The 15,618-nt window shown below is 35.5% G+C and overlaps 1 protein-coding gene across 2 annotated transcripts; it reads left to right on the plus strand.

Moving 5' to 3' along the window:
* Window positions 1-52: 52 nt before the first annotated feature.
* Window positions 53-15,465, plus strand: LOC138322839 (interferon-induced protein 44-like). 2 transcript variants are annotated; one of them, XM_069266975.1, is made up of 6 exons: window positions 53-1,657; window positions 3,716-3,813; window positions 4,943-5,140; window positions 5,271-5,417; window positions 6,873-7,044; window positions 15,125-15,465. In XM_069266975.1, exons 2-6 carry the CDS (start codon window positions 3,724-3,726, stop codon window positions 15,439-15,441), a joined length of 924 nt encoding a protein of 307 aa, XP_069123076.1. In that variant the 5' UTR covers window positions 53-1,657; window positions 3,716-3,723; the 3' UTR covers window positions 15,442-15,465. The 2 variants fall into 2 exon arrangements, with proteins under 2 accessions (XP_069123076.1, XP_069123075.1); XM_069266974.1 differs by lacking the exon at window positions 15,125-15,465 and adding an exon at window positions 7,268-9,138.
* Window positions 15,466-15,618: the final 153 nt, after the last annotated feature.

Here is a 15,618-nt window from a genome sequence, read left to right on the forward strand (position 1 = left end):
TCATGTTGGTACGTCAAAGCTTTATACTTTCCAGGTGGTCTGCTTCAATCCACCGTTTTTCATCCATGATATTGCCTCTAATAGGGTCATCTTTATCGAGTTGTTATCTGACAGCGACTCATCAAACCACTTCCCTAAATAGAAATAAGGAATATTCACTGTTTAACGCACTTGACTCTGATTTTTCTATAATCTTTGTACTGATGTGACAGTTTTCCGATTGTATAAATTTTATGTGTTACCGTATTCGACCCAATAAGCGCCCAGGGCGCTTAAAAATTGATAAAAATGAAAAGGTGCTAATAAGTCAAAATTATTGCAAATTTCTACCGTTTTATGTAGTTTTGGTCCTTATTTGTGCATGGGCAATTGAAATTGAGGCCTCAAAAAGAGGGAGGGGCGCTTATAGGGACATGGGCGTTTATTGGATCGAATACGGTATTATATATGTTATATTTTATTTCTTCTTAAATATTACAATGTATGAAACACAATAAGTTTATATTGTTAATAAAATAAGTAAAATAAAACTAAACACCATAATAAATCGTGTGTATATAATGTGTGAAAGGGTACTTAAAATGATATTAGTAAGTTGAAAGTGATGAGCAAAGGTTGTACGATTGACCGACTGATGTATGAGGCTGTTTTGATCGGGCTGACCCCAGGGCCCCCAAACCTGGCAGCTCTCCAAACGTGCTGGGAAAATAAAATTGTGTTTGTTTTGAAGAAAAATAGATAAAAAGTAAATATTACACATGTATTGTCAACAGGTTATCTAGTATGGCTTGTTTGAGAGGATAGTATTGTCGGGGGATGGAATATTACCCGAGCCGAAGGCTGTATTTATCCAAAAAAAGTCTATGTATCAAAATAATTGGTGTCATGAAGATAGTGAACCATCTTCTGCAAAAAAAAAGCAACATACATGAATTTGCTTCCTTCTCCGTATACAACAGCCTGTCCGCCATCTTGACCGAAGGGCAACATTATAATCACCTCATGTACTAGTGATGTAACAATAAGTTCCGTTCAATTCCGCGCTACTTCAATCGTGTCCGCTTCCCCGGGTACTATTTTTTGAAAATAGTACCCACCATGTGTGCAGTCAATCAAATCTAGTATTTCGTCACGTGATGTACTTATTGTTATTGCATCAAGGGATTATGTATAAATACCCTAGTACTTTTTACAGACCGTCTTCATCATAATAATTATTCATATTCAAATTTTCTTGTATTATGCATGTTTTCATTGAATAAATTATATTTCAGATTAAATTCTGAGTTACGTATATCCTTATTAATGTTGAATATAATATTCTACTGTTTTATTTTAGTCATGTTCGGCATAAAAATAATCATGCCCCTATGTGTCGGGATATATTTACACTTATCTCCATGGAAAGAACTCTTTACTAGGAGATAACTCTAGATGTGTCCCTCATACTTGTATTGGTTGATAACAAAACTATATCGGGATAGGCATTTCATGTATACAACTCTGTTATCCTACAACTCTGTGGGTGTTTCCTATCTTATGTGACAACTTACATTTTAGTCTCGGGATTTCCGTGTTATACTTTCGGTTTTATTACCGAGAAAGCAGACAGTATTGCAGGCACTCTTTAATCCGCTTCACTGAACGGTCTATCGAGGTACGTATAGTTATGATTACTTATCATTTCTGATATAGATGAATTTGTGTTTGACTTATTTTGCTGAAATATTTACCTTCTTATGATTAATTTTTAAAAAAACCACGTTATCAAGAATATCTTTCTGGTTAAAAAATGTTGTACAACGCTGGGCAAGTGTCGGATTTTACTATATAATGTGACCCTGTGTAGAATATCAGGACAGTAATCATATCTTGCATTTGAAAGTGGAGCTTTCGACGCCATTTTGCTTCGCATACGTAATTACACCTCCGCATACCAAAACACGTTAGACCCCAGCGTTGTGGCTCTACGATATCTGAGGCATATACACAAACCATATCAATATATTCTGTCAATAAATATGCTATACATGTGTATCTATAGTATCCACTGTCGTAGTATATTTGGTCTGCGTTAATTTGTTCGAAGGTTACGTTTATATCAAATATATCTTCTTTCCTTTTAGTACGATATTCCCTTTTGAGTACCCATATGTATGTACTAATTGTCCCAGCCATTAATCAATCATAAACCACGAATTTCTTAAATGAAAACACTTGTTAAATGGGACACAGGTCGTTATAATATGGATAGATCTAAATAAACGAACTGTATTAATCTATAATTGAAAACTTTACTCAGTCAGTTTTTAGCTCACCTGAACTGCAGGGCCGGTGAGCTTATGCTATGGCGCGCCATCAGTCGTCCGTCCGTCCATCAACATTTCCTTTAAAACGCTACTATTCATAGAGTTCTGCATGGAATGTGACAAAATTTGCCCAGAAACATCATTGGGGGAAGAGTTTGTATAAATTTTGGCTCTAACTCCCCACCCTCTCCCCCCGGGGGCAGGAGGGACGGGGCCCAATAGGGGAAATAGAGGTAATTCCTTTAGATCGCTACTAGTCATACAGTTTTGCATGGAATGTGACCAAATTTGGCCAGATAAAATCATTGGAGGAAGGGAAACAGAGTTTGTATAAATTTTTGCTCTGACCCCCCGGGGGCAGGAGGGGCGATGCCCAATAGGGGAAATAGAGGCTAATCCTTTAAATCGCTACTAGTCATAGAGTTCTGCACGGAATGTAACCAAATTTGGCCAGAAACATTCTTTAGGTAAGGTGAACAGAATTTGTATAAATTTTTGCTCTGACCCACCGGGGGCAGGAGGGGCGGGGCCCATAGGGGAAATAGAGTTAAATCCTTTTAAATCGATACTAGTCATAGCGTTCTGCATGGAATGCAACCAAATTCGGCCAGAAACATCATTGGGGGAAGGGAAACAGACAGAGTATGTATGAATTGTGGCTCTGAGCCCCCGGGGGCAGGAGGGGCGGGGCCCAATAAGGGAAATAGAGGTAAATGCTTTAAATCGCTACTTGTCGTAGAGTTCTGCATGGAATGTAACTAAATTTGGCCAGAAACATTCTTTGGGTAAAAGAACAGAATTTGTATAAATTTTGACCCTGACCCCCTGGGGCAGGAGGGGCGGGGCCCAATAGGAGAAATAGAGGTAATTCCCTTTAAATCGCTACTAGTCATAGAGTTCTGTATGGAATGTAACCAAATTTGGCCAGAAACATCATTGGGGGAAGGGGAACAGAGTTTGTATAAATTTTGGCTCTGAGCCCCCGGGGACAGGAGGGGCAGGGCCCAATAGGGTAAATAGAGGTAAATGCTTTAAATCGCTACTAGTCATAGATGTCTGCATGGGATATAACCAAATTTGGTCAGCTGGAGCAGAAATTAGAAACAATGATCCTGTATTCAGAACGTTATTTGGTATTACAATAACCAGGTGGGCGATACAGGCCCTCTGGGCCTCTTGTTTGTTATCATCACGATGTTAATAGACGATATAATTAACGACCTAGAATTGTGAAATAAAAGAAATATCCCTGTTTCGTTATCTACACAAACCCCTTTTCTAATAGTATTGTCCGACTGTAGGGATACAATTACAGGTTACTTGTCTGAGTTTAATTCAATCTATCCATTGTTTTGTAATGATTATGTATTTTTCTATTCTGCTTCTCTTGATCTCTGAACTGGCAGCGAAAACTATGGAGGAACTGAGAGAAGAGGAAGCACTCAGGAAGGAGACGCAGATAGCGGAGAAACCGTGGTTACGGAATGTCGACTGGAGTACAAAGGTAATTTTATGTATTCAGTGCACGCATGTATATCAGGAAGTGTTGTTGTTAAACCGTTCTCCTTGACCTTGCCGGCCTGGTTAGGATTCCTGACAAGGGTGTGAAAACGAATCACCAACCTGCTCGCGCGGGATTCATACGGGCGCTCTGGTTCCCTCTAGCGCGGTATTATCCGTGCAATCGAACGTGTCATTTGTGTATTGAGTCATATAACTTATTTATTTAATATTGATATAACCGAAGTTAAAGATGACAATACACTATCGCTATTTAGCTGATGCATGTTGGTATTGTATATTTAAAATAATTTCTAACAAAACAGATATGAAGCTGACCTATTTACCAGGAAATAAATCGTTTTCAGTATGATATACACTTAAGATAAAACTTCAGGTTTAGACAGCACGTGAAAGCAAAACATTAACTAAATGTAAACATTCATTTTGAAAATCACATGAATTAAATTAAGATTTAATTCCATTCATAAATCAACATATATACGCTCTAATTCTAATCTCAATATTTCTTTTATTAGTTACTATGAAGAAATGCCCTGTTAGTCTTAGAGTGTTTCTAATACTTTATTGTCTAGATATCATCGACCTTCTGCGTCAGTGGCAGTTATACTTATTTAACATGCTGTCTTCGCAATTTAATTTGACATTTATCAATAAATGTTATATTGATCATTATCATTACCGCCGGTACTCAACTGTAAACTACAACAAACTTTATATAATTGATTATAACTTCAAACACTGCATATTAAAATGTTTACAAATCTGTATTTACATTTCCGCTGCAGCCCCAGTACGTGACCTTACCAAGCGCAGTTGACATCCATCAGCCTATGAACTGCCATCTACTTATTATGAAGTCATTATCGAATTATTTCCTCAATATAGACGCAAATGTTAGAGGGCTTCATGCAGTTCGCCTCTGTCCCATTTATACAGACTATGAAAGCTATCTGAAAGAAATTCAATGCTTAATGTACTTATTTTTGTCATGAAACTTACATATTAAAGTTAAAAATAGAAATGAGAATTTCACGTTTTATTAGTCCATGTGCAGTTCTTATAGTGCTTATATTCTAGAAATGAGAGAATGTGTTTATTAAAAATTCTAGCTGGAAGAGCAGTTGAAAGATAAGGTTGCTTCATATAAACCACTATCGGGACTGAACTTGAAACAAGCCATGATCCTCTTAGTCGGACAGGTCGGGGCTGGCAAGTCTAGCTACTTCAACACCATCAACTCTATCTTCAGAGGGCAAATCAGTATCCAGGCAAACGCAGGAAGTGCCGAAAAAAGTTTGACAACTTCTGTGAGTAAATTATATTAAAATCATTTGAATGTTTTTTGCATTATGTTAAAAAAATATCATTTACTTAGAGTTTAGTATGCTATAAGTGCATTGTGTAGTGACTAAAATATCTCATTTTATTTTACCACAGTTCCGGAAGTATCAAGTTAGGGACGGATACGCTGGCAAACCCCTCAACTTTCGTTTATGTGACACTCGAGGACTGGAAGAAGATGAAGGTCTTGAAGATCAGGAAATAGGCTATTTGCTAGATGGACATGTGCCTGAAAAGTACAAGGTGAACAAACACTTCACTTCATGACATAGAATGTCCATTATGTTTGCATTTGTGGTGTGTGTGATGTGTTGCCTTTGACCTGTGGTTACATTTTACTACTTACACAGAATCAATGACAGCGTGAATTACACAACTTATATTTCAGAAGGGTGGTTTAAACCAACCAGCCATCTTCAAATACAGTATAATTATATTATCCCCATAATTACCTGTGTTGTGTAAGTAATGAACAATGTGTTGATTCCACATTTGTAAGGTTATTTTGAACCCATACTAAATTACTCAATTAGAGGCAGCGTTAGCCGATTAGGATTTCCGACATAATACCACTATACATACACCTCTGGGTCGAGAGTTTCAATCCCATGTAGGACAGTTGTCAGGTACTGACTGCTGGTCGGTGGTTTTTCCAGGTACTCCGTTTCTCCTCCACCATCCAACCTTAAATAATCCTGACCAATATAACGTGTTACATATTGTCGTATGGTCAACGGAGTTACCTCCCTTCAGTACTGCAAGTCGTTATTAAGACGGCTCATGTTCAACAATAACGAGCTGTTATATCGAGATATATTATCCTCGTCGAGTATTACATACTGTGTGCAAGTCGCACATCAGTGGCGAAAAAGCCTATGGTTACGCCGTCTTACGGATATGCCACGTTTCATAGCACCAAAAGCATTGGACAGATATAGTTTATCGGATTGGTAAAACTAAGGAACGTTTCGTGTGGTTTAGATGATGGCTTCTATACTAAACAATAATGATGAGTACATTGTGGATTGTCATTACATATAAAATGGAAAGGGTAGCTAAGCATTAGTTATCAGTTAATTACTTGTATAAGAAATAGCTTTATAACTTTTAAATTCAGTCATTTACTTAATACTGTATACAACCCAGCAAATATGCAGAAGTACAATTCGTTTGCAGACAATGAGATTTGTCCACTAACACGCGGGATTCCATCTGATATGACAACTCAAAAATGTAAAATGTATTTAGTTAGCTTATCTAATTCTTGAAATTGTAAAGGGATACATCTGTTTTCAAATTATTGAAAAAACCAATAATGGAACAGCAGCATATATTGTCTAAGCGAATTTATTTAGGTATATTCTATTTCCACCTAGATCATTGGGAATGGTATTTTGAATTAAGCAAACGTCCACAAACGGTTCGGCCGTTCGTCTATCACGCTTTTGTTTGAGTTTCAATATACCTTAAATGTGGACCGGTGTCAAAAAAAAATGTCCAGGAGAATATTATGGGATAATTGAGACCAGGTTAACCTACCTGCACAAGTACACATAATGCGTTGGAACCTCATATATTTGGAAATTAAACTCTAAACCCTGTGAATATTTAACACCATTGTTTTATCATGTTCTACAAGTGGTGAAACAGAGTATGTGAATTTGTTGGAATTTATTTTAGCAAAATCTTTAATTTCAGTTCAATCCTAGCGTTCCTCTAACGACCGACACCATTGGATTCGTAAAGATACCTACCCTCGCTGATCAGATGCACTGTGTAGCATTTGTCCTGGACGCTAGTACTGTGGACGTCATTCCCGTGAAAGTAGTGGAGCGGATCAAAGCCATGCAGACACGAATAAACCAAAGAGGTAATACTTCGTATTTAGAAATTTGTTTAGATAATTTTCATATCCCATGAGCATACACGGTTTTGTTTAGGCGTGTCAATATAATTTGAAAAGTTCGGTGAATGCTAGTAATAGAAGAAGAAGGATAAATTCTAAATTGGGATTAGAGGGAAGTTACCATGTGCATGTCGCTTACACTGATGTGTTTCTTAATCGTATAAAATGGAGGAAGTTTTGTTAAAAGGAATACCTCAGGCTGTCCTGCTCACCAACATTGATAGGATATGTGAAGCAACATCTGACGACGTCAGCAAGGTTTTCTACAGTGCAGCAGTAAAAGAGTGTGTCGAGAGGGTGTCCATGATGATGGGTATTCCCCAAACACAAGTATTCCCAGTAAAGAACTACCACCGCGAGGCTGATTTAGATCAAAATATTAACATTTTGTCACTGAAAAGCCTTAGCAGACTCCTCAACTTTGTTGACGATTTCCTCTACAACAAGTTAGACGAAGTTGAGGCTGAAAATGAATCAACAAGCAAAGTCAAATCGAGAATTAGTGAATAAGTACCGTGACTATCACAAGGATGTATTACATCATATTCATAAACGTTCAACTTTAAGTTTAGTCTATTTTACTCTTTTGATAGTGAAATTTGTTTTGAGAGAGATAACTAATTACCATATCATAATGAAGAATCCAGGTTATTCCACGTGATATAATGGTTATTTTATTATGGAGACGGCTGTTTTTAATAGTTATTGTTTAAACCTTCGAAAATTACAGCAATACATCTCCAAATTCGGAGGCAAGTTGTGTGTGTTAATGTGTATTCAGTAATATAGCACTATAAAAAGGAAAATAGTTCCACTATACAAGAAGACACAACATGAATATACCGCAGTCTCCCAAAACACGCACCTCGCACAACATACACGCAAACACACCGCATACATGGGATGCCGTCCTTACATGACCATAGCTGTTAATAGGACGTTAATTAATCAAACAAACAAACAAACAAACAAACAACTATAAGATGAATTTATATAACAAAAGTTATGTTAGCTGTTATGTTTGACTTTCATCGACATGTCTCCATACTGAAAATGTTCCATTCAAAAAAGGAAATCAAATATTTAAGATTATAAATTTTGGGAATATCATTTGGAAATACTGTGTTTCACTCTATGACGTGAGCTTAATGTCTGATCAACTCTATCCTTTGATAACATCATTTAGAGCATATGGCTAGTGACATCCATATTGAGACGCTAAAATTGGATAAGCATTACGTTCTCTGGGAATTCTGTTACATCCTTGGACTGTTCATGTATTCTGATATATATATATACAGTTATATGTAGATAGGTCGGAGTTGGATCAGTCAAGTAATTCCACGACTAAAGTTTGTCTGATATCGTGATATCGCATCTGAACTGATAATACTACGTAGTTAATACTATATGTGTAAGTGTTATAAAAGCAATTTCTTATTACTTACAGTTTATAAATAGGTGATACGGAGTCAAACATTGTGAGAGCTTCTGATGACGTTCCCAAGTGTAAAATTGATTTTATTGTCAGAAAACATTTTTAATTCGAATTTTCGTTGTGCCTGTTGATGGTACAGTCAGAGATATCTTAAGTTCCTAATTTTAACGTAAACCTATGATGTCGTGAGAAGGTTAAGACGATACGGTTTTTATTTTGTGGTTCACTAACTGTTTACATAACACTTCATTAACACATCACTTGGCATGCATTCCTTGTTCCTTCATCTCCTTGTGAGAGAAACTTGTCGAATAATATTTCTTAATGAAAATATCTTACAACATGTAATATTTCCCTGTATACCTGGTTGTTTTATGATTCGACTAAATACAGGCTCTGTAGGCTCCTTTGATTTCCTGATCATCAGCATATAGCTTTCCCGCTTAGTAGAAATAATAGTACAGGTGTACCTTTTGATAATATGTTTTCGCTGCTTGGTTATTAAGTGTTTCATATTACGAACATCTAATATCGTGTTTTTATTATTTTTTCCTTTTGTCTATTATCACATTTTATTGTAAAAATAAGACATATAAAAATAAAGATTTTTTATCGAGTAATCCTGTATTAAGTTTGCTTATCTCTAAAGCAAATATCATCCGATATATAATAGAATAATTTAAATAAAATGTGTAAATAGTGGAGTATTTTGACTGTAGTACTATTTACAGTAACAAATTGAATCGCATCTAGAGCATTGACCTGATTGTGCGAATATATTAAATGCATACTGATGATGGTAACTCTTGTGAATTTGACATGATCATAACACAATTATTTATGTGCTTTTATTAATCTATAGATTTGGGGGTTCTGAGTGTTTAAGATGTCCTGATATTTTACCACAAGTCCTCCACCTCTGGGTACAGGTCCGAATCCCATGTGGGGCAGTTGCCATGTACTGACCGCTGGTCGGTGATTTTTCTTCCACCACCAAACCTGGTACGTCCTTACATGACCATGGCTATTAATAAGACGTTTAACTAATAGAAATACACTGGATTACCTGCCTTAGTATCAATTTTCTCCGTAAGACTGCGCTCATAATCACTAAGACTGGTTAGGGCTGCAATGTTGTCAGGAAGATTACCAAGAGAGCTATGTTTGGTCAATCACATCAACAAATCTTTGGGTTCATTTTAGACTCGAAACATCTAGTTTAGTTTAAGTTGGCAGCCAGATGAACAGTTTTGGCATTTTGTAGGGAACAATCAGCAAAACAACTTTATTTAAAGTAGATGATAGTGTTCGATTACCAGGAATCCCCAATCCTCTGCCTCTAAAGCCAGTTTCACGTTTGAACATCCGATACTAAACATCTGTACTTCTGTGAATACCCGTTCAGTTTTGTACACAAATCACCATGTCATTGAAGAACCGAGATGTATTTTTCCGAACAAAATGCGGAAAGTTGAGAAACTTTGACAGGAAATCCAGTCTATAATCCGGATCAGACGTGATGTTCAAACTCATGCCATATATCTCCGAAATCTTACTATGACGTCACGACATCAATACCTCCCCAGTCTAAGCTACAATAACAGCTGATTGTGATTGATCTGATAAAAACTTGCCCTTTTGAGCACGAACGCGATGCTATTTATAGGACTCGTAAATTCATTTTAGTTATTGTTTTAATAGGGAGCGTAATTGTACGATGAGCTTGAAATCAATGTCTGAATGTATAATACTTTGTTTTGAAAATCTGCAATTATTTCTGCGTTTGAAATAAAGAAGCGGAAGTGTGCAGGATAGGTATCGCACAATGTAAATGGGCTATAATATCCTGCTTCCAACATCGCGAATGACATATTAACTTAAAAAAAAAAAAAAAAAAAAAAAAAAACAAACAAACAAACAAACAAAAAAACCCAGTAAGACAAGCATTTATTTAAAATTGGTATTTTATCTGACAAAGAATCCAATAATAAAGGAAATATGTATCAGTCTACAGCTAGAACTACAGATGTATAATGCTAAAATAGATTGCATTAAAATGAAAACACTTTCTTATTGAATGCCGATTGTAACACAAAAAATTAATGAATTATACCAGGCGGACCAAGACAACTGAAGACAGATATATGTGGTTTTCACAATATTTACTGTGGATATCGTTCCGGAGAAAGTTTTAGAAATGATCAAAAATATGCAGATGCGAATGAATGAAAAAGGTAACGTTGTGATTTGTCAATGAGATATCGTTGTGTTGTAATCTTAAAATAATAATACATGTTCTGATGAGGACGACGGGTTGATCACGAGGTAATATCTAGTACTAAAGTTACAAACTTTATCTTTTTAGTTCCGATTACATGACAATAATTCAACGATACGTATTGGTCTAATCAGATAACATAGATATTTTAGGTGATCTGGGAATCTTATTTCTGTCGATCCAATATCCATAACTGTTGATAACAAACGTTACAAGATGGAGACATTTATTAGAGAGCCTTTAGCTAATATGCGTGAGTGTATCAGTATCACCTGAACAGTATAGCAATTACCTCGTTTTACTGTTGTTAGTTTGTTTATAACGGAGTGCGGTATGATAATCTTTTGACGAAGATGCCTTCGTTCAGTACGGCTGATAATTATCGAATAATCAAACTTTGTCAAGGGTGGGATTGCAAAATCCGCGAACGCGCCGATTTTTTTTGATTTTTTTTTTTTTGCAATGAGGTCTAGGTACATAACTACTTTTTATGTTTTGTTTTTTTATTTATTTTGTGTGTTTTCAATCTGAAATACAGATCCTTATTATCACTACGTTGATATGAGGATCTGACAACATTCCATTAAGTGTCACGTCCAGATGACCTTTGGAAATGGCCAATCAAATTGGCACTGCCAGAATCTTGACTGGGAACGAAATAGTTTGAAAATGCTCAGAGTTATTTTCGCCTACGAAGTCATCTCGCCCAAAGAGTACAACAAAGCTAAATTGTATATGAATACTGGGACAAAATGGCGCTATCGATTGATGAAGCAATGTGTAGAACATATATTAGATCTGAAGTACATGTGGTAAAAGGTAATCCAAATATGACCCCTAATAAGATGTTGTCAGATTCTGTATTGAATGACGTGGCTGTAAGGATCTTTATTTTAATCAGATTGGTATGTTTTTAAAAGGCATAAAGGGCCTAAAATGATGTTTTCTCATATTGCATTGGGTAAGTGGTAAGGGGACCCGTCGAATCCATCCTTTGAACATATTTTTAGTGAGAGTGTACTCGTACAATTATTTCACTTGTCGGGTGTAGAGTCTGTGTACATCCGCTATGCGCAGATTCAAACCGCACACGCGATACCACAGGGACCTGGCACAAATTTTTTTAACCATTAGTATACATATATATATATATATTATAGTATCAAGGGTATGAACTCGGCGGTCGGGAAAACGGACCTATTTTTTAAAACCGTGATTATTTTAATAAATACACTTACTTTAACCGTCACCGCCATGTTCATTTTTCTCTTGGAACCCTTCTTGACTTTACATACATGTATCGTGACTACATTATTCAAATTATGAAAAGATTGTGCTTGTGTGTAAACTCGAGAAGCGTTCCGAAGAACAAATGAACATGGCGGTGACGGTAAAGTAAGTGAGCTACACGATGTTTAAATGGAGTTTCTACAAAGTACGAGTCATGACACCTCCAAAGGAGATTGTGGATGAACACAGTTATGGGTACTGTTTACCACCACAAGCGTAGAATATGTGATTTTGGCTTGGTTCTTGAGGTGCCCATTAGAGTTGAGACGACATTTCGACCGGACAGGGAAATGTCTACCTAGCATATTTTTTGTAAATTTCCCGATTCATCAAGCCATAACTTCGTCAATACATGACCGATTTTGTTCATCAAGCACTCAATGGAAAGATAAATTAAGGTCTTTAAGGTATCTTTAGGTAAGATATCCGTCGATGTTGTATAGAACCCAATTATTAAAATAATCACAGTTTTAAGAAAATAGGTCCGTTTTTCTCGACCGCAGAGTTCATACCCTTGATACTATATATAGATATATATATATACTGTTAGTTTTTTTTAAAATCGTGCCAGGTCCCTGTGCGCGATACCGGAAGACAGTGTCTTACAGCGTTTAATAGATTTCGCCATGATTTTGTGACACCAAACTTTAATAAACATACTTATCAGCGATCATCTACTACAAATAAACAACAGTGACATTTCACAGTGCTAAACGCATTTGTTTTGTGTAAACTTCAAGCGGTGTATCATACAAACTCTAGCATCGGTCACGATATTCTAAGCATCTGATCGACTTTGGAAACTTCCGGAACAATACAATGCAATTCAGGTTTATATAGTCAATAAAAGAAAGTGACGAAACGGATAACTTTTAGTACCGGCCACATATTTAATTTATTTCACATCATCCTAGGTCTTAAGTGTACGTTGCACTATCGCTTACTAAACCCTTTGACCATACACCGCATTTGCTGCAGTGCTAATTAATATCTATAAAATTACACAGCTTTGCGTGAGAGGAAACAGAATAAAAAAACACATTATAAAATATCAGTCTGAGTGTATGAGTTCTAGATCTAATGTACCCCAGAAAGGCGTTCAAGCATGACACAGGAAAGTCACCACCTGCACAGAGACTGGACGGTGTTCTAACGGACGACTATTTTGAACAATGAAACAAGGTTATCGCATCGATACCAATATGATAATAAACACACTATTATGTAACAAAGAACTTCAAAGTAAATTCACATTTAAAGTTCTGATGAAGTAAAGGAAAGTTTTATTTCAATGCACCAAGGGCGTAAACCATCTCCTTGCAATAGTCCCAAAGATAATGAGCGAAAGTGCACCTGTTGCGGCGGATGATTTCATAGCGGAAATTAAGTTTAGGAAGTATTTAGGGAGCACTTAATGTCTAACAGACATATTTCTAGTTTTTAATTTTTTAATTATTTTCGTTAATTTATATTCATTTATAATGATATTTACGAATTATTTTTACGACAAATTGATTTTCAAGCACAAAAACATTTTTTTTGTCAGGATGAGAATTGAGGATATTGGGTATGCTCGAAATATTTGGCATGTTATCGATTTTCTCCATACTTTTAAACCATTTTAAAAACATGCTATAGGTATAATTTTTTAACTGATACTTTTTCAAAAAGATTTAAATCCGCGAAAATAGGATTTCATCTCACATTTCTCAAAAATCAATATTTGCCCTAGATGACCATAAATTTAAAATTGATTATAGACACCCTAATGAAACAACAGTTAGTGATACATTTTTTTTGTAAACTAAAATATGTGCATGTACTCTAGAATTATTGCAGTTTTATTCTTGCATTTTCCACAAGATTACAAAAGGTTTAACAACTAGATATGCTCTTGGGTGAAACAAATAGTTTTTTTTAATATCAGAAATCAAATAATTATTGGAAAGCATTATATTTTCGTCAGCAAAATATGTATAATTAAGAAATAATACCAGCACCACAAAGGTTACAATCTTAATTTTGACCGGTCAGAGGAATTTTTATTTCGGAACAAATTAAGATAGTAATAATTTTAAATATATTGTTGCCATAGTTACTATAGCAACAATGGATTTCAAACTGTTACTTTCTCATTCGGCATACCCTATAACCCATATGTTCCAATTTTCACATATATCTTATAAGAAATTATTTTCAACCAATCAGATACCTCCATTTTGTTTCCATGCCAACCAATCTTTAAAAAAGTGATTACAGGTTATTCAGCATAATTCTTACCCCTATATATACCAATTTTCACTTAGATCTGACAATATCTAATTTTCAATCAATCAAAGGTGTTAGTCGTGTAACCATGATATTTAGCATCTTAAATTATTACTATAGACTTATTTCCATTTACATCGGACTCTGGAATCATAAACTGAAAATGTATAACTTTGTATACTAACAAAGAAGTGGTCCGTTGCTAACCGCACTCTCTATTTCTAAGTCACTCAAAACCTGTTTTTCCCGGATTCTAATTTTAAAACTAATTTACACTTAAACAGAAAATGTCATGGGAATATTTTTGATTGGGAGTAAAATTGTAGACAAAACCAGTAACAGGGTGAAGATGGCAAAAAGCAAAGTTTCGTTTTCGTTTTTTTCCAAAAAGTGTTGATTTTTCGTATAAAATATTATTGCAAACAAATTTTTCAGTTAAACATCTAAAATAAATGACTTAGATATAAAGTATACGATCTACTCAAATGATTTATGAATACAAAATGTAGAATTTTTAATAAAAGCTAACCTCCTTTGGCATGTTTGTGACTACGAAGAATTCAGGTCCTTTGGGCCTTTTCAAAATCACAAAAGGGAACAGAAGTGACATTTTAAAGGGACAACTAGTAATACTTTAAAATGCAAAGTTTCAAGGATATAGGGCTGTGGGCAGATTTTTAACATTGCCTTGAACACCACCTTTATCCTGATATTAAGTACGTCACGCAATTTATTTTAGATCTCATAATAATTTTATATGTCTTTCACAGGAATACCCCAGGTTGTGCTGATGACTAAAATTGACAAAATCTGTGAGGAAATATCAAATGATGTCAGTAAAATTTTCTACAGTACTGCAATAAAGGATAGTGTGGAAAAAGTTGCCATGGTGATGGGTTTACCCCGGTCACATGTACTTCCTGTCAAGAACTATGAGTGCGAGGTAGAACTTGACCAGAACACCAACATCCTGGCACTTCTCAGTCTCAGACGGATTCTACATTTTGTTGGTGACTACCAGCAGAACAAACTTGACGAGATTGAGGCTGAGCAGATGGCAAAAATGAAATTTTGTAATTTTTTATGACTATTTAAACGATGTCAAATTTTACATGATTTTAATTTTGAATTATGGTTTATTGTCCCGATGTTGTTTTACTCTGATGATGTCATAAATGCTTTAAAAAACATGTTTCTTTAGCCGTTCTAGTCTAGCAAGACGATATATTGATTTCGTTTTGTGTGGAAATCTGATGAATCCACG

Source organism: Argopecten irradians, chromosome 5 (genome assembly GCF_041381155.1).
Source record: "Argopecten irradians isolate NY chromosome 5, Ai_NY, whole genome shotgun sequence".
NCBI lineage: Eukaryota > Metazoa > Mollusca > Bivalvia > Pectinida > Pectinidae > Argopecten > Argopecten irradians.

Excerpts from the sequence above, each read along its gene's own strand:
- LOC138322839 (XM_069266974.1), top strand. The coding sequence starts at position 3,724 with ATGGAGGAACTGAGAGAAGAGGAAGCACTCAGGAAGGAGACGCAGATA. Across the intron at positions 5,141-5,270 it reads AAAAAAGTTTGACAACTTCT|TTCCGGAAGTATCAAGTTAG; the intron begins GTGAGTAAATTA and ends ATTTTACCACAG. Across the intron at positions 7,045-7,267 it reads GACACGAATAAACCAAAGAG|GAATACCTCAGGCTGTCCTG; the intron begins GTAATACTTCGT and ends TTTTGTTAAAAG.